This window comes from Pan paniscus, chromosome 1, assembly GCF_029289425.2.
Source record: "Pan paniscus chromosome 1, NHGRI_mPanPan1-v2.0_pri, whole genome shotgun sequence".
NCBI classification, from domain to species: Eukaryota; Metazoa; Chordata; class Mammalia; order Primates; family Hominidae; genus Pan; species Pan paniscus.
The window spans coordinates 141,923,083-141,942,139 of record NC_073249.2 but is presented as its reverse complement, the minus strand read 5'-3'; the positions used below and the strand labels follow the sequence as shown (position 1 = coordinate 141,942,139).

The following is a 19,057-nucleotide window of genomic DNA, read 5'->3' as shown; positions in this document are numbered from 1 at the left end:
TTCCTGTCACAAAATATTTCTCTGTTGCATGCAACGCTGTTTGATTGCATTTTACCCACAGTAGAACTTCTTTCAAAATTGGAGTCAGTCCTCTCAAACCTTGCTGCTGTTTTATCAACTATGTTTACGGAATATGCTAAATTATGTGTTGTCATTTCAACAATGTTCATAGCATCTTCACCAAGAGTAGATTCCATCTCAAGAAACCACTTTCTTTGCTCATCCATAACAAACAACTCCTCATCCATTCTAGTTTGATCATGAGATTGCAGCAATTCAGTCACATCTTCAGGCTTCTCTTCTAGTTCTCTGGGTATTTCCACCACATCTGTGGTTAGCAGATCGCTGCAAAAGTAATTGTGTTTTTTTGCCATTAAAAGTAAGGACAAAACCCACAATTACTTTTTCACTGACCTAATACTTCCTCTACTGAAATCTGGACCCCTTCAAAGTCATCCATGAGGGATAAAATCAACTTCTTCCAAACTCCTGTTAATGTTAATATTTTGACCTATTCCCATGAATCATGAATATTCTTAATGGAATCCATAATGATGAATCCTTTCCAGAAGGGTTTACTTTGTCCAGATTCATCAGAGGAATAATTTTCGATGGCAACCTATAATGTTACAAAATGTAGTTCTTAAATAATAAGTCTTGAAAGTTGAAATTACTCCTTGATCCATGGGCTGCAGAATGGATGTTGTGTTAACATATATGAAAACAACATTCATCTCCTTGTACATCTCCATCAGAACTTTTCGATGATCAGAGGTATTATCAATGAGCAGTAATATTTTGAAAGAAATCTTTTTTTCTGAGCAGTAGGTCTCAACCATGAGCTTAAAATATTCAGTAAATCATGCTGTAAACAAGTGTACTGTCATCTAGGCTTTGTTGTTCCATTTACAAAGCAGAGGCAGAGTAGATTAACATAATTCTTAAGTGCCCTAGGATTTTTGGAATGGTAAATGAGCACTGGCTTCAACTTAAAAGTCACCAGTTGTACTAGTTCCTAACTAGAGAGTCATCCTGTCCTTTACACCTTTGAAATCAGATGCTGGCTTGTCCTCTCTACTAGGAAAGTCCTAGATGGCATCTCCTGCCAATAGAAGGCTGTTTTGTCTACATTGAAAATCTGTTGTTTAGAGTAGCCTCCTTCATCAATGATCTTAGCTAGATCTTCCAACTAACTTGCTGCAGCTTCTATATCAGCACTTTCTGCTTCGCCTTGCACTTACATGTTATAGAGATGGCTTCCTTTCTTAAAGCTCATGAACCAACCTCTGCTAGCTTGAAACTTTTCTTCTGCAGCTTCATTACCTCTCTCAGCCTTCACAGAATTGAAGAGAGTTTGGGCCTGCTCTAGATTATGCTTTAGCTTTAGTGAATGTTGGTGCTGGTTTGATCTTCTATCCAGACCACAAAAACTTTCTCCATAACAGCAATAAGGCTGTTTTGCTTCCTTATCATTTGTATTTTCACTGGAGTAGCACTTATAATTTCCTTCAAGAACATCTCATATGCATTCAAAACTTGGCTAAATGGCACAAAATGCCTAGCTTTTGGTCTGTCTCAGCTTTCAACATACCTTCCTCACAAAGCTTAATCACTCCTACCTTTAAAGTAAGAGACCTGTGATTGTCCCTTGCACTCAAACACTTAGAGACCACTGTAGGGTTATTAGTTGGGCTAATTTCAATACTGTGGTGTCTCAGGGAATAGAGAGGGTTGGGGAGAGGAAAAGAGATAGAAGAATGGCTGGTCGGTGGAGTAGTCAGAACACATACAACATTTATTAATTGAGTTCCCTGTCTTATATGGGCACAGTTCATGGCACCCCAAAACACAGTAGTCACATCAAAGATCAGTGGTCACAGATCACCAGAACAGATATAATAATAATGATGAAAAAGTTTGAAATATTGAGAGAATTGCCAAAATGTGACACAGAGACACAAAGTGAGCACATGCTGTTGGAAAAATGGCACCAATAGACTTGCTGGACACAGCGTTGCCACAAACCTTCAATTTGTAAAATTAAATAAAATGCAGTATCTACAAAGTGCAATAAAGCAAAGAACAATAAAACAAGCTATGCCTGCACTTTTTTCTATGAACCCCTTAACATGTGACACAAGAGCTCACTAAAGAGTGATTTAATTCTTCAGAACTGACACACGGAACTTAGACCCTAGGCCTTAAGGAAAACAGCCCAGCTTCAGGAAAGTCCACTTTTACTCTTACAGCCAGAAGAGTTTTCTTTGGCCACTATTTTTACTTTGAAAGCTATAGTCACAAGAAGCCATCTCTTTTTCCGCCGGTTTTAAAATTGTCTTGTTCTAGGTTTCACTTCACTGACAGAGACATAGCCAAAGAGATCAGCTTGTGAATATGATCATTCTTGACTTTCAGTTCTGTATTTCGTGCCCCTTTGCTCAAACTATGTCTCTCAGTTCTTCTCACTTGCTTCATTAAAATATTTTATATCTATTACTCTTTTTTTTTTTAAAAAAAAACACTTTTGATATGTTCCTCCTTCACAGAAAAGAATGTGGCTACCTCAAACACTTTATTAGGATTCACTCATTTTTTATTACAGGAGGTTAAATAAAATTGGTATTATGATGGCCTCTGTATGGAAAATGTGTCGTTTTTAGAGTTCCGGCCACAGAAACTGACCTATGAACGGTTTTCTAAAGGAGAAGGGTGTGCCTGTGGAAAGTTCACGGCAACGGGAGTTTGACTCCTCTTAAGGTATGAAGAGGAAGACAGGCTAAAGTCTCAAGAAACTTCTGACTCAATAGGGGAAAGCTATCAAATTTCCCAAAAGTTGTGCGATTTTGGTTAGCACATCACAAAGGTGATGAGCAGCTCCTGAGAGTGAAACCCACATCCCATTTCTGGGGAGAACTACGTAGTTGGTTCCCTCTACATAAAATATCAGAGTCTACATCCTGACACCCATAAGAAACCTCTTCCACCTTTCTCTTACTAACCTTTTCTTCCATTCTCAGTTTACAATGACACACAATTTTGTTTCCCACAAGTACCGTACAACCAGAGACACACACACTTACACATACGTATGTATTTCATATATATATATATGTTTGGAGAGCAGGAAACGGGGGAGCCAAGGTCTGTTTGTACTCACAACTTTGGCTCAACTGTGCTTGGGTGGCTGGAGCTTTGACCACGGAGGAGGGGCCCGCGGGCAGCGCCAACCGGCTGAACTGTGCGCCTTTTCATAAAGGCCGAGGAACTGGGGTTAGCCACACTACAACCCTCCCACCTGAGGGAAAGGCCTGTTTGTTCTGGAAGGCACAGCCTAGCCTTATTTAACTAACTGCAAGCAGTTAATATAAGCATTCCCAAGGCAGCAAGCAAGCTCTAGTCTACGAAAGTAAAGCCATCGACTTTAGGAAGATTTCTCCAGTCCAGCATCCTGAAAGATGAAGCCCAGACTCCTCACCTGACGGTTAACCCGAAAACACCTGATCCTCTCTCCGGAATCCTTGCCTGGGGAAAACGATAAGGCTGCCGGGCCATGCCTCTTCCTTCAAAACTTTCCAGGGCTCTCGGGATTCGGAACAGGAAACACCATTCACGGCCGACTCATTTCGCCCTCGCCGTAACGCGTCCGCCGAAGTTGGAGCCCTGCAAAGCGGGGTTCCCTTCTCTTACCCTTCCTGACGGCCGCGTGGTGCGCGCAGACCCCGGCCCGAGAGCAGGCGCCGCAGTCGCGGAGTGCAGCGGGCCGTTCTCGGGCGGCTGAAAGGCGGCTCTGTGTGCACCCTGCAGGATGCGGCGCGTGGCCAGGCGCTCCCGCCCCGCCCCCAAGGGGCTGCCCCGCCCCGCCCCGCCCCGCCGCCTCCTACCCGGGACCGGAGCTTCCCCACTTGGGGTCCTAGGGGACTTATTCCACGCTTCAGCGGACCAGCCTCCCCGCGCTCCCGGAGAAGGGGGTCGGCGACGCGGAGGCGGGGTGGGGGCCGTAGGGGATGGAACCGAGGCGCGCGCGAGAAGAGCCGAGGAAGTAAGCAGTCCCAAAAGGGGGCGGCGGTGGGGCCCCCAGGGAGGCGTGGGGCGCGCCAAGGGCGCCGTGGGGGCACTGACCTGTGGTGCGGCCCCCAGGACAGGCCCGAGGCGCGGTTCCACACCGGCAGGTCCAGCACCTCCATGCCTCGAGGCATGGCGCGGCCCAGGAGCGGCAGGAGGACACCTAGCGTGGGACGGCTACACCTGTCTGGGCGCAGGCCCGCCGCCCTTGCCCTCTCCACCCAAGTGCCCAACGCTGCGGTGCGGCCCGCTTTGGCTCGGGGTGTCTGCCGGAGAAGCGCCTTACAGAGGGACCCGGGCGGTGGGCCCTGCGGCAAAGTGGCCCACGCACCCTCCACACCGCTCCCGGGCGGCCGCACCTGGCACTCCCGGCCCTCTGGGGTTCCTGCCTTTTTCGGGGGGGTGGTGGTGAGACCGGGTCTCACTCTGTCGCCCGAGCTGCGATCACTGCTTACTGCAGTCTTGAACTCCTGGACCCAAGCGATTCTCCTGCCTCCGCCTCCCAAAGTGCTAGGATTACAGGTGTAAGCCGCTGTGCCTGGCCCCTTCTTTTCTTCACTCTCGCATTCATTCATTTCTTGTTTCCACATGCATTCATTTGTCCGTTGCTTTGGTCATTCCTGTTTTGATGCTTAGGGAAACACTCACTGAGAGCCAAGCCGACCGTTGGGTACTGTGGTCTCTGGGATAACAAAGACATGGTCCTTTCCCTTGAGGACGTCACATTAAACTGACAAGTTCATTCATTCTGGCTTTTCTCTAAAGTGCACGATCATGAAAGTCTGTGACAAGGGCCATATTTCTGAGATGTTAGAAAGTGCGACCGGCGCGCAAGGAATAGGAAAAGCGAGTTGCCCTGCGCCCGCGTCGGGATGAAAGGGAGGGAGCTGGGAGGGAGCGTCAGCGTGGCCCGGCGGGCGCGGAGGGAGGGCGCACGGCCCCAGGGCTGGACTCCTAACCCCAGCGCCCTGCTGCAGCCGCCGTTGCTCTTCCCTCTTGGTGCACGAAAGGAAGACGCCTGTGGGAAACCGAACAGACAATCGGTCGCCGTTCGTGAATCTTAGAGATGAGAGTCGTCAGTACATGATCAAAAGCCGTGTTCGGCTCCTAGTGATGTTAGCTTGGTAGTTTGGACGTGGCCGACAGCCTCCTAGAGCTCGTACCCCTCCTTTTCACGAGGTAGCAGCAGCAAAGTCCGCAGTGCCAGGCTCTGTGAGTCTGCAAGCGTTTAAAAGATCTCCGGGTTTAGCTCAGGCAAAGAATATTCTGCCAGGTAATTATTTTAATATGCGTGTCCAGGCAGAAGCAGTTGGACAGACGATGTATATAAAAGCACACATAATTGACCCTCTTTTAAGGCACTTCCAAGGGGTTATTAGGCAGAAATGCCTTGGTTTTGAGCCCCTTTCATCGGAGGTGCGCAATCATCCAGCTTTGTGAATAGCAACTGCACTCCAGCCTGGGCAACATAGTAAGACCCCAACCTTTTGGCACCAGGGACTGGTTCCATGGAAGATGATATTTTCCACGGACAGGTGGGGGGATGAGGGGAGGATGTTTTCGGGATGAAACTGTTGCACCTCAGATCAGTAGGCATTAGAGTCTTATAAGGAGCACACAACCTGCAACTTAGATCCATCGCATGCGCTGTTCACAGTAGGGCTTCTGCCCCTATGAGAATCGAATGGAACCGCTGCTCTCTTGCTCAATGTTCACCTCCTGCAGTGCGGCTTGGTTCTTAACAGGCCACAGACCTGTACCAGTCTGGAGCCCGGGGTTTGGGGACCCCTGCAGACGGAGAAATAGTTTCAAAAGGGAGATCTGAGGATCTCAAACATTAATGTGCACATGAGTCACCAGAGTTTTTATTGAAGCAGACTGATTCAGTAGGACCTGAGGTTTTGCATTTCTAGCAAGAAGATGCTGCTGCTGCTGCTGCTGCTGCTGCTGCTGCTGCTGCTGCTGCTGCTGCTGCTGGTCCCACTCTGTAAGTAGCAAGGTTCTAAGAAATATTTAATCTGAGTGTGTGCGGGAATTGAGGGGGGAGAAGAGTAAGAGTGGAAAATTACTGGAGTCAGATGGCTGAAGGATTTATTATAAATATAACACATACTAAAGTTTTCAGCCATTGAATCTAATCATTCTCAATTAGTAAATTTAATTCTCAGTAGGCATTAAGTTTTTAACTTTCAAAAAGTCACTTGTTTGTGGTAAAGATCATGGCTCATTTTTCAGTGGGTAGTAATAGACATTGTTTTGTGCTATGTTAATCCTTTCAGGCATTTATGTTCTGTTCTGAATATCATAGCACAAAAAGCTTTGTGTCCTGACTCAAATTTGTAATGACCAATAACCAAATAACACAAGAATCTTTTGCTCAACAGTGTTTTATAATATGACATTTTAATTTTACAACCTAAAGTTCTTAAATTTCTCTAGCAGTTTGTCTTCATGTGGAAGTTTCACTGATTTAGTGTTAAAAGGGAAATTTTAGAAAGTAGTCTAAAAAACGTGAGATAGGCCGGACACAGTGGCTTGCACCTGTAATCCCAGCACTTTGGGAGGCCAAGGAGGGTGGATTGCTGGAGCCCAGGAGTGCAAGAATAGCATGGGCAACATAGCGAAACCCTGTCTCTACCAAAAATACAAAAATTAGCTGGACATAGTGGCCCACGCCTGTGGTTCCAGCTGCTTGGGAGGCTGAGGTGGAAGGCTTGCCTGAGCCTGGGAGGTCGAGGTTGCAGTGAGCCAAGATTGCGCCACTGCACTCCAGCCTGGGCAACAGAGACCCAGTCTAAGAAAAGGAAAAGAAAAAAAGAAAAGAAAAGAAAATGTGAGTCAGGCTAGTAGAAATGCAACAATTTAAATTTTCTAGGTTGGGCAGACAAAAAATATTTATTGTGAAGAATATGGGGAGGGAGAATAGAATAAAATAAGAGAAAAACGATGCTCTTTATTTACTTTCACATTCTTTCAAAAATTTTTTGATGTGCAAGTAGTGTTCTGTATATTGTAGATATTAATTCCTTGCCAGTTCTAAACATTGTAAGTATTTTCTTCCAGTCATCATCTATCTTTTTGTCCATGGTGTTCTTCCTTGGATGAAAGTCTTTAATTTTGGTATAGGAAATCAAAATTAAGGATACTAATCCTTATAATTTGTGCTTTTATGATCTTTTTAAAGAAGTTGTTCTCTACCCTTAATTCACCATTCTTCTGTATTTTCTGTAATAGTTTTATCCTTCATATCAAATTCCATTGTACTTCAACTTTGCATGTGGTGGGAGATATTAATGCACCTCGATTTTTCGACATCAAGTAAGCCAGTTTCCAGCAAGCTATCTTATAATTCAGGGTTGGCTAATTTTTTTTCTGTAAAAGGTCAGATATAAATATGTAGGCTTTGCGGATTGTACTTTCTCCTTTACAAATATTTAACTATCTAGTGTAAAGATAATCATACACAATATGTAAAGGAGAGAGTGGCTGTGTTCCATGTATTACAAAATATTTATTCTTTAATTTTTTAAAAATAGACTCTTTTTAGAGCAGTTTTAGCTTTATTGCAAAATTTAACAGAAAGTACAAAGTTCCTATATATTCCCTGCTCCCACATACGCATAGCCTCTCCCACACTATTAACATCCTACATCGGAGTGGTACATTTGTTATAATCAATGAATATACATTGACAAATTATCACTCAAAGTCCATACTTTAGGGTTCACTTGTGTGCAGGCTGTAAGTTTTGACAAATGTATAATGACATGTATCTACCACTATAGTATCATACAGAATAGTTTCACTGCCTGCTGTGGACTGAATGTTTGTCCCCACTTTACCAATCCCCCTCCCCCACCAAAATTTATATGTTGCAACCTAAATCCCCAATGTGATGACATTTGGAGACGGGGCATTTGGGAGGTATTAGGTCTTGAGGGTTGAACCCTCGTGAATGCAATTAGTGCCCTAGTAACCATATAAGAAAAAACAGGAGAGAGATACATCTCTCTCTCCACCATAGGAGGATATAACAAGATGATGGCTGTCTGCAAACCAGGAAGAGCACCCTCAGCAGACACCAGGTGTGCTAGCACCTTGATCTTGGATTCTGTGGCCTCTAGAACTATGAGAAATCAATTTCTGTTGTTTAAGCCACCCGGTCTGTAGTATTCTGTAATAGCAGCACAAACTGATGAAAACACTACCCTAATAATCCTCTGTGCTCCTTCTATTCATCCCTCCCTCCAACCCCTGGCAACCACTCATCTTTTTACTTTCACAATAGTTTTTCCTTTTCAGATAGTTGGAATCATATGGTATTAGCCTTTTCAGATTGGCTTTTTTCATTTAAGCATTTAGCATTTTTGCATTTAAGCTTCTTCTTTGTCTTCACATGGCTTGATAGCTCAATTCTTTTTAGCACTGAATAATGTTCCATTGAATTAATACATCACAGTATATTGGTTCATTCACCTACTAAAGGACATTTTGTTTTTTTCCAAGTTTTGGCAATTACAGATAAAGCTGTTATCAACATCTGTGTGCAGGTTTTTATGAACACAAGTTTTCAATTCCTTTTTTTAAATACCAAGGAGTACAATAGCTGGATTGTATGGTAAAAGCATAGCTTTGTAAGAAACTGCCTATCTTCCAAAGTGGCTGTATTATTTTACATTTGCACCAGCAATGAATGAGAGTTCCTATTGCTCCACATACTTGCCAGTATTCGGAATTTTCAGTGTTTTGGCCATTCTAATAGGTGTATAGTGGTATCTTGTTTTAATTTGCAATTCCCTAATGACGTATGATGTTGAGTACGTTTTCATATACTTATTTTTCATCTGTATGTCTTCTTTACTGAGGTATCTCTTCAGGTCTTTTGCTTATTTTTTAATGGGATTGTTTATTTTCCTGTTGTTGAGTTTTAAGAGTTCTTTAGGCTGGGCACAGTGGCTCATGCCGGTAATCTCAACAGTTTGGGAGGCTGAGGTGGGAGGATTGCTTGAGGCCAGGAGTTCAACACCAGCCTGGGCAACAAAGAGAGATCCCGTCTCTATGAAAGAAATTTTTTTTTAATTAGCTGGGTTTGGTGGTATGCACCTGTGGTCCTAGCTACTCGGGAGGCTGAGGCAGGAGGATTGCTTGAACCTAGGAGTTCAAGGCTGCAGTCCAGCCTGAGCAATAGAACAAAACCTCATCTCAAAAAGAAAAATATATGAATTTTTTATATCTTTGAATAACAATACTTTTTTCAGATAAGTCTCTTGCAAGTATTTTTCTCCTAGTCTGCAGCTTGTCTTCTCTTTCTCTTGATGATATCTTTCATAGAGTAGAAGTTTTTAATTATAATAAAGACTAATTTATCAGTTATTTATTTCATGGATCATGCTTTCAGTGTTGTATTTAAAAAGTCAGCCTCCAGGAAAAAAAAAAATGGCAGATAGGAGGCAGGACTAACTTGCAGCTCCCACTCAGATGAATAGAACAGCATGTGGAGACTGACATCATGAGCTTTTGCTCCAAGAACTACCACAGGAACATACCAGGAACACTGAAAGGATCAGACTCTTTGAAAAAGTGGCTTGTGGCTGCAAACTCTGTGAGACAGCTGAAAAATTGTGAGTGCCCAAAGTGTGAAGGGGGAAAGCCTACCTCCGAACACACATCCTCACTGGGGAACCTGAAAATCCAGATCACGGGAGAAGGATTTAACCTTACCTAGAGCTGAAATGAATTTAGAGAGCTGAGAAAAATATAAAAGTAGAAGCAGCACTGGGAAGAGCCCTCTAGGTGCTCCCAGTCACCAGGGAAGCCATTTCTGACTTTATCTCACTGGGGTCCTTGGGGAGGGCTGCCAATGGAATTGGGGAAGGACCATAGGGAGAAGGAAACTTCCAGTTGAGCTTTGTAATAATTTTGACCAAGTGTGAATTTTCCTAGGCAGAATCCAGGGGTGGGAGATGGACGGGAAGTGCAGATAGGACCACAGAAGCAGTGGCAAGCTGGGAGAGGTAGGGCCTGAAAGCCCTGCTGGCTTTTTCAGTGGGGAGGCTTGTAGCCTGGGGCAATTAGTGCCCTAGCACCCATATAAGAAAAGACAAGAGAAAGCATTTGAGAAAACCAGTGTACTAAACAAAACTACAACCAAGGACCCTCACAGAGTCCACTTCACTCATATGCTACCTCTACTGGAGCAGGTGCTGGTATCCATGGCTGAGAGACCTGAAGACAGATCACATCACAGGACTCTTTGCAGACACTCCCCAGTACCAGCCCGGAGCCCAAGCTCCATTAGGTGGCTAGACCCACAACAGCAATAACAATCACTGTCCAGCTCTCAGGAAGCCCCATCCCTAGAGGAAGGGTGAGAGTACCACATCAAGGGATCACCCCGTGGCACAAAATAATCTGAAGAGCAGCCCTTGAGCCCCAGATCTTTCTTCTGACATAGTCTACCCAAATGAGAAGGAACCAGAAAAACAATTCTGGTAACATGACAAAGCAAGGTTCTTCAACACTCTCAAAAGATCACACTAGCTCACCAGCAATGGATCCAAACCAAGAAGAAATCTCTGAATTTCCAAAGAAAGAATTCAGAAGGTCAATTGTTAAGCTACTCAAGGAGGCACCAGAAAAAGGTGAAAACCAATCTAAAGAAATTTAAACAATCATACAGGATATGGACAAAAAATCTCCAGAAAAATAACACAAATAAAATACAATCAACTTCTGGAAATGAAAGACAGACTTAGAGAAATGCAAGCTACCTGGAAAGTTTCAAAAATAGAATCAAATACATAGAAGAAAGAACTTCAGAGCTTGAAAACAAGGCTTTTGAATTAACCCAATCTGACAAAGACAAAGAAAAGAGAATTTAAAAATGAACAAAGCCTCCAAGAAGTTTGGGATTATGTTAAACAACCAAACCTAAGAATAATTGGTGTTTCTGAGAAAGAAGAGAAATCTAAAAGTTTGGAAAACTTATTCGAGGCAATAATTAAGGGAAACTTTCCTGGCCTTGCTAGAGATCTAGACATCCAAATACAAGAAGCTCAAAGAACACCCGAGAAATTCATCGCAAAAAGATCATCAACTAGGCACATAGTCATCAGGTTATTGAAAGTCAGGATGAATGAAGGAATCTTAAGAGCTATGAGGCAAAAGCATCAAGTAACATATAAAGGAAAACCTATTAGATTAACCCCAGATTTCTTAGCAGAAACCCTACAAGTTAGAAGGGATTGGGGTCCTATCTTTAGCCTCCTCAAACAAAACAATTATCAGCCAAGAATTTTGTATCCAGCAAAACTAAGCTTCATAAATGAAGGAAACATAAAGTCTTTGTCAGACAAACAATCGCTGAGAGAATTAACCACTACCAAGTCAGCACTACAAGAACTGCTAAAAGAAGTTCTAAATCTTGAAACAAAACCTCAGAATACACCAAAATAGAATCTCCTTAAAGCATAAATCTCAAAAGTCCTATAAAACAATAACACAATGAAAAGAAAAGGTATTTAGGCAACAACTAGCACGATGAATAGAATAGTACCTCACATTTCAATAACGTTGACTGTAAATGGCCTAACCACTCCACTTAAAAGATACAGAATGGCTGAATGGATAAGAATTCACCAACCAAGTATCTGCTGTCTTCAAGAGATTCACCTAACACATAAGGACTCACATAAACTTAAGGTACAGGGGTAGAAAAAGATATATCATGCAAATGGAAACCAAAAGTAAGCAGGACTAGTTATTCTTATATCAGACAAAACAGACTTTAAAGCAACAACACTTAAAAAAGAGGGATATTATATAATGATAAAAGGTCTAGTCCAACAGGAAAATGTCACAATCCTAAATATGTATGCACCTAATGCTGGAGCTCCCAAATTTATAAAACAATTACTACTGGACCTAAGAAATGAGATAGACAGCAACACAATAATAGTGGGGGACTTCAATACTCCACTGACAGCACTAGACAGATCATTAAGACAGAAAGCCAACAAAGAAAAAATGGATGTAAACTATACCCTAGAACAAATGGACTTAACAGATATTACAAAACATTCTACCCAACAATTGCAGAATATACATTTTCATCAGCATATGGAACATTCTCCAAGATAGACCATATGATAGACCACAAAACAAGTCTCAATAAATTTAAGAAAATCAAAATTATATCAAGTAACCTCTCAGACCACATTGGAATAAAATTGGAAATCAACTCCAAAAGGAACTCACAAAACCATGCAAATACATGGAAATTATATAATCTGTGCCTAAATGATTGTTGAGTTGAAATCAAGGTGGAAATTAAAAAATTATTTGAACTGAGCAATAATGGTGACACAACCTATCAAAACCTCTGGGATACAGCAAAAGCAGTGCTAAGAGGAAAGTTCATAGCATTAAATGTCTAAATCAAGAAGTCTGAAAAAGCACAGACAATCTAAGGTCTCACCTCAAGGAAGTAGAGAAACAAGAACAAACCAAACCCAAACCCAGCAGAGGAAAGGAAATAACAAAGATCAGAGCAGAACTAAATGAAACTGAAACAAAAAATACAAAAGGTAAATGAAACAAAAAGCTGATTCTTTCAAAAGATAAAATTGATAGACCATTAGTGAGATTAACCAAGAAAAGAAGAGAGAAGATTCAAATAAGCTCAATTAGAAATGAAATGGAAGATATTACAACTGATACCACAGAAGTACAAAAGAACATTCAAGGCACAAACTAGAAAACCTAGAGGAGATGGATAAATTCCTGGAAGTATACAACCCTCCTAGAAGGGCCAGGCACAGTGGCTTATGCCTGTAATCCCTGCACTTTGAGAGGCTAATGCGGGTGGATCCCTTGAGGTCAGGAGTTCAAGACCAGCATAACCAACATGGTGAAATCTCATCTCTACTAAAAATACAAAAATTAGCTGGGCATCTTGGTGTGCACCTGTAATCCTAGCTACTCAGGAGGCTGAGGCAGGAGAATCGCTTGAATCCGGGAGGCAGAGGTTGCAGTGAACCAAGATCATGCCACCGCACTCCAGCCTGGGCAACAGAGTGAGACTCTGCCTCAAAGAAAAAAAAAAATAGATATATATATATAATATATATATTTTATATATGTGTGTGTGTATATGCATATGTACATATACATACATATATGTATATGTATGTGTATGTATATGTACGTATATGTGTGCATATGTACATATACATATATATACACACACACACATATATACACATATACACACATACAAAACCATCCTAGATTAAACCAGGAAGAAATAGAAACTGAAAAGATCAATACAGACAGCGAGATTGAAATGGTAATTTTAAAATTGCCAACAAAAAAAAGTCAAGGACCAAATGGATTCACAGCTGAATTCTATCAGATATTCGAAGAATTTATATCAATCTTATTTAAACTATTTCAAAAAATAGAGAGAGGAAATCCTCCCTAATTATTCTATGAAGCCAGTATCATCCTAATACCAAAACCAAGAAAGGACATAGCAAAAAAAGGAAACTACAGACCAGCATCCCTGATGAACATAGATGTAAAAATCCTCAAAATACTAACTGAATCTAGCAGTGTATTAGTCCATTTTCACACTGCTGATAAAGACATAACCGAGACTGGGCAATTTACAAAAGAACAAGGTTCAGTGCGCTTACAATTCCATGTGGCTGGGGAAGCCTCACAATCGTGGCAGAAGGCAAGGAGGAACAGGTCATATCTTACATGGATGGCAGCAGGAAAAGAGAGAGCTTCTGCAGGGAAACTCTCCATTATAAAACCATCAGATCTAGTGAGACTTATTCACTATCATGAGAAGAACATGGGAAAGACCTGCCCCATGATTCAACTGTCCCCCACTGGGACCCTCCCACAACACCTGGGAATTCAAGATGAGATTTGGGTGGGGACACAGCCAAACCATATCATTCCACCCCTGGTCCCTCACAAATCTCATGTCCTCACATTTCAAAACCAGTCATGCCTTCCCAACAGTCCCCTAAAGTCTTAACTCATTTCAGCATTTACTCAAAAGTCCATAGTCCAAAGTCTCATCTGAGACAACGCAAGTCCCTTTCGTCTATGAGCCTGTAAAATCAAAGACAAAGTAGATATTTCCTAGATATGGTGGGGGTACAGGCATTGGGTAAATACAGCCATTCCAAATGGGAGAGATTGGCCAAAACAAAGGGGCTACAGGCCCCATTCAAGTCCAGTGGGCAGTCAAATCTTAAAGCTCAAAAATGATCTCCTCTGACTCCATGTCTCACATCCAGGTCACACTGATGCAAGAGGTGGGTTCCCATGGTCTTGGGCAGCTCTGCCCCTGTGGCTTTGCAGGGTACAGCCTCCCTCCCAGCTGCTTTCACAGGCTGGCGTTGAGTGTCTGTGGCTTTTCCAGGTACACGCTGCAAGCTGTCAGTGGATCTACCATTCTGGGGTCTGGAGGATGATGGCCCTCTTCTCACAGCTCCATTAGGAGGTGCCCCAGTAGGGACTCTGTGTGGGATTTCCGACACCACACTTCCCTTCCACACTGCCCTCACAGAGATTCTCCATGAGGGCCCCATCCTGGCAGCAAACTTCTGCCTGGCATCCAGGCATTTCCATACATCCTCTGAAATCTAGACGGAGTTTCCCAAGCCTCAATTCTTAACTTCTGTGCACCCGCAGGCTGAATATCATGTGGAAGCTGCCAAGACTTGGGGCTTCCACCCTGTGAAGCAACAGCCCGAGCTGTTTCTTGGCCCCTTTAAACCATGCTAGAGCAGCTGGGATGCAGGACACCAAGTCCCTAGACTGCACACAGCAGAGGAACCCTGGGCCCAGCCCACGAAACCACTTTTTCCTCCTAGGTCTCCGGGCCTGTGATGGGAGGGGCTGCCTCAAAGGCCTCTGACTTGCCCTGGAGACATTTTCCCCATTGTCTTGGGGATTGACATTTGGCTCCTTGTTACTTACGCAAATTTCTGCAGCCAGATTGAATTTCTCCTCAGAAAATGGGATTTTCTTTTCTATCGCATTGTCAGGCTGCACATTTTCCAAACTTTTATGCTCTGTTTCCCTATAAAAACTGAATGCCTTTAACAGCAGCCAGGTCACCTCTTGAATGCTTTGCTGCTTAGAAATTCCTTCCACTAGATACCCTAAATCATCTCTCTCAAGTTCAAAGTTTCACAAACCTCTAGTGCGGGGCAAAATGCCACCAGTCTCTTTGCTAAAACATAACAAGAGTCACCTTTGCTCCAGTTCCCAACAAGTTCCTCATCTCCCTCTGAGATCACCTCAGCCTGGATTTCATTGTTCATATCATTATCAGCATTTTGGTCAAAACCATTCAACAAGTCTCTAGGGAGTTCCAAACTTTCTCATATTTTCTTGTCTTCTTCTTAGCCCTCCAAACTGTTCTAGCCTCTGCCTGTTATCCAGTTCCAAAGTTGCTTCCACATTTTCTTGTATCTGTTCATTGGTGTCCCACTCTACTGGTACCAATTTACTGTATTAGTCTGTTTTCATGCTGCTGACAAAGACATTACTGAGACTGGGCAATTTACAAAAGGAAGAGGTTTAATGGGCCAGACATAGTGGCTCACGCCTGTAATTCCAACACTTTTGGAGGCCAAGGCAGGTGGATCACCTGAGGTTAGGAGTTTTAGACCAGCCTGGCCAACATGGTGAAACCCCATCTCTACTATAAAGAAAAAATACAAAAAATTAGCCAGGCATAGTGGTGGGTGCCTGTAACCCCAGCTACCTGGGAGGCTGAAGCAGGAGAATCACTCGAACCCAGGAGGCAGAGATTGTGGTGAGCCAAGATCACTGCATTCCAGCCTGAGTGACAAGAGCGAAACTCTGTCTCAAAAAAAAAAAAAAAAAAAAAAAAGAGGTTTAATGGACTTACAGTTCCACGTGGCTGGGGAAGCCTTACAATCATGGCAGAAGGCAAGGAGAAGCAAGTCCCATCTTACATGGATGGCACCAGGCACAGAGACAGCTTGTGCAGGGAAACTTCCCCTTATAAATGTATCCGACCTCATGAGACTTATTTACTGTCACCAGAACAGCATGGGAAAGACCTGCCCCCATGATTCAACTACCCCCAACCAGGTCCCTCCCACAACACGTGGGAATTCAAGATGAGATTTGGTTGGGGACACAGTTAAACCATATCAAATAGCATATCAAAAAATAATCCACCATCATCAAGTGGGTTTCATACCAGGGATGCAGGGATGGTTTAACATATGCAAGTCAATAAATGTGATACACCACATAAACAGAATTAAAAACAAAAATCAAATGATCATCTCAATAGATAAAGAAAAAGCATTTGACAAAATCCAGCATCCCTTTAGGATTAAAACCCTCAGCAGAATCAGCATAGAAGGGACAAACCTTAAGGTTATAAAAACCATGTATGACAAACCCACAGCCAACATTATACTGAATGGGGAAAGTTGACAGAACTGGAGCAATACAAGGATGCCCACTTTCACCACTTCTATTCAACATAGTTCTGGAATTCCTGGCCAGAGCAATCAGACAAGAGAAAGAAATAAAGGGCATCCAAATCGGTAAAGAGGAAGTCAAACTGTCACTGTTCACTGATGATATGATCATATACTTAGAAAACCCTAAAGACTCATCCAAAAAGCTCCAAGATCTAATAAATGAATTCAGTAAAGTTTCAGGGTACAAAATCAATGTACACAAATCAGTAGCACTGCTATACAACAGTGACCATGCTGAGAATCAAATCAAGAACTCAACCCCTTTTACAATAGCTGCAAAAAATTTTTAAAAATTAGGAATATACTTAACCAAGGAGGTGAGAGACCTCTACAAGGAAAACTACAAAACACTGCTGAAAGAAATCATAGATGACACAAACAAATGGAACCACATCCCATGCTCATGGATGGGTAGAATCAATATTGTGAAAATGACCATACTGCCAAAAGCAATCTACAGATTCAATGTTATTCCCGTCAAAATACCAGCATCATTCTTCACAGAACTAGAAAAAAATTCCTAAAATTAATATGGAACCAAAAAAGATCCTACATAGCCAAAGCAAGACTAAGCAAAAAGAACAAATCTGGAAGCATCTTATTACCCGACTTCAAACTATACTATAGGGCTATAGTCACCAAAACAACATGGTACTGATATAAAAATAGGTACATAGACTAATGGAACAGAATAGAGAACCCAGAAATAAATCCAAATAGTTATAACCAGCTGATCTTCAACAAAGCAAACAAAACCATAAAGTGAGGAAAGAATACTCTACTCAACAAATAGTGCTGGGATAATTGGCAAGCCACATGTAAAAGAATGAAACTGGATTCTCATCTCTCACCTTATACAAAAATCAACTCAAGGTGGATGAAAGGCTTAAATCTAAGACTTGAAACCATAAAAATTACAGAAGATAACATTGGAAAAATGCTTCTAGACATTGGCTTAGGCAAAGACTTCATGACCAAGAACCCAAAACAAAAGCAACAAAAACAAAGATAAATAGATGGGACTTAATTAAACTAAAAAGTTTCTGCACAGTGAAAGAAACAATCAGCAGAGCAAACAGACAACCCACAGAGTGGGAGAAAATCTTTGCAGTCTGTGCATCTGACAAAGGACTAATACCCAGACTCTACAAGAAACTCAAACAGATCAGCAAGAAGAAAACAAATAATCCTATCAAAAATTGGGCTAAGGACATGAACAGACAATTCTCAAAAGAAGATATACAAATGGCCAACAAACATATGAAAAAATGCTGAACATCACGAATGATTAGGGAAATACAAATCAAAACCACAATGCAATACCACCTTACTCCTGCAAAAATGGCCATAATAAAAAAAATAATAGATGTTGGCGTGGATTTGGTGAAAAGGGAACACTTTTACACTGCTGGTGGGAATGTAAACTAGTATAACCACTATGGAAAAACAGTATGGGGATTCCTTTTTTTTTTTTTTTTTTTTCTTTTCTGAGACAGGGTCTTGCTCTGCCACCCAGGCTGCAATGCAGTAGTGTGATAGCTCACTGCAACCTCTGCTTCCCGGTTTCAAGCTATTCTTCCACCTCAGCCTCCCAAGTAGCTGGAATTACAGCACATGCCACCATGCCCCGCTATTTTTTTTTTTTTTTTTTTTGTATTTTTAGTAGAGATGGGGTTCTGCCATTTTGACCAGGCTGGTCTTGAACTCCTGACCTCAAGTGATCCACCCACCTCAGCCTCCCAAAGTGTGTGAGTCACTGCGCCCAGTCTGAATTCCTTAAAGAACTAAAAGTAGATCTACCATTTGATTCAGCAATCCCATTACTGGGTATCTAACCAGAGGAAAAGAAGTCATTATACGAAAAAGGCACTTGTACATGCATGTTTATAGCAGAACAATTCGCAATTGCAAAAATATGGAACCAGCTCAAATGCCCATCAATCAACGAGTGGATAAAAAAATGTGATATATATACAATAGAATACTACTCAGCCATAAAAAGGAAAGAAATAATGGCATTTGCAGCAACCTGGATGGAGTTGGAGACCATTATTCTAAGTGAAGTAACTCAGGAATGGAAAACAGAACGTTGTATGTTCTCTCTTATAAGTGGGAGCTAAGCTATGAGGGCACAAAGGCATAAGAATGATACAATGGGTTTGGGGACTCAGGAGAAAGGGTGGGAGGTGGTGAGGGATGAAAGACTACACATTGGGTACAGTGTACACTGCTCGAGTGGTGGGTGCACCCAATCTCAGAAATCACCACTAAAGAAATTATCCATGTAACCAAACACTATCTGTTCCCCAAAAGCCTACTGAAATATTACAAGGTGAAAAAAAAGAAATATTCAAATAGTGGCTTGAATAAACTGTTTTTAAGAAAAAAAAAGGGGGGCGAGGGCTGGGCGCGGTGGCTCATGCCTGTAATCCCAGCACTTTGGGAGG

At 42.2% G+C, this 19,057-nt stretch overlaps 1 protein-coding gene across 2 annotated transcripts in view; it reads right to left on the bottom strand.

The window, feature by feature from the left end:
• MCOLN2 (mucolipin TRP cation channel 2) overlaps positions 1 to 3,793 on the bottom strand; it is an 80,489-nt gene extending 76,696 nt beyond the window's left edge. Inside the window, exon 1 of one of the 2 annotated variants that reach the window (XM_003805288.7) lies at positions 3,476 to 3,793. In XM_003805288.7, coding sequence (XP_003805336.1) covers positions 3,476 to 3,552 — 77 coding nt within the window. In that variant the 5' untranslated portion in view covers positions 3,553 to 3,793. The remainder of the gene's footprint in view (positions 1 to 3,475) is intronic. The other variant, XM_055116662.2, reaches the window with a different exon arrangement.
• Positions 3,794 to 19,057: the final 15,264 nt, after the last annotated feature.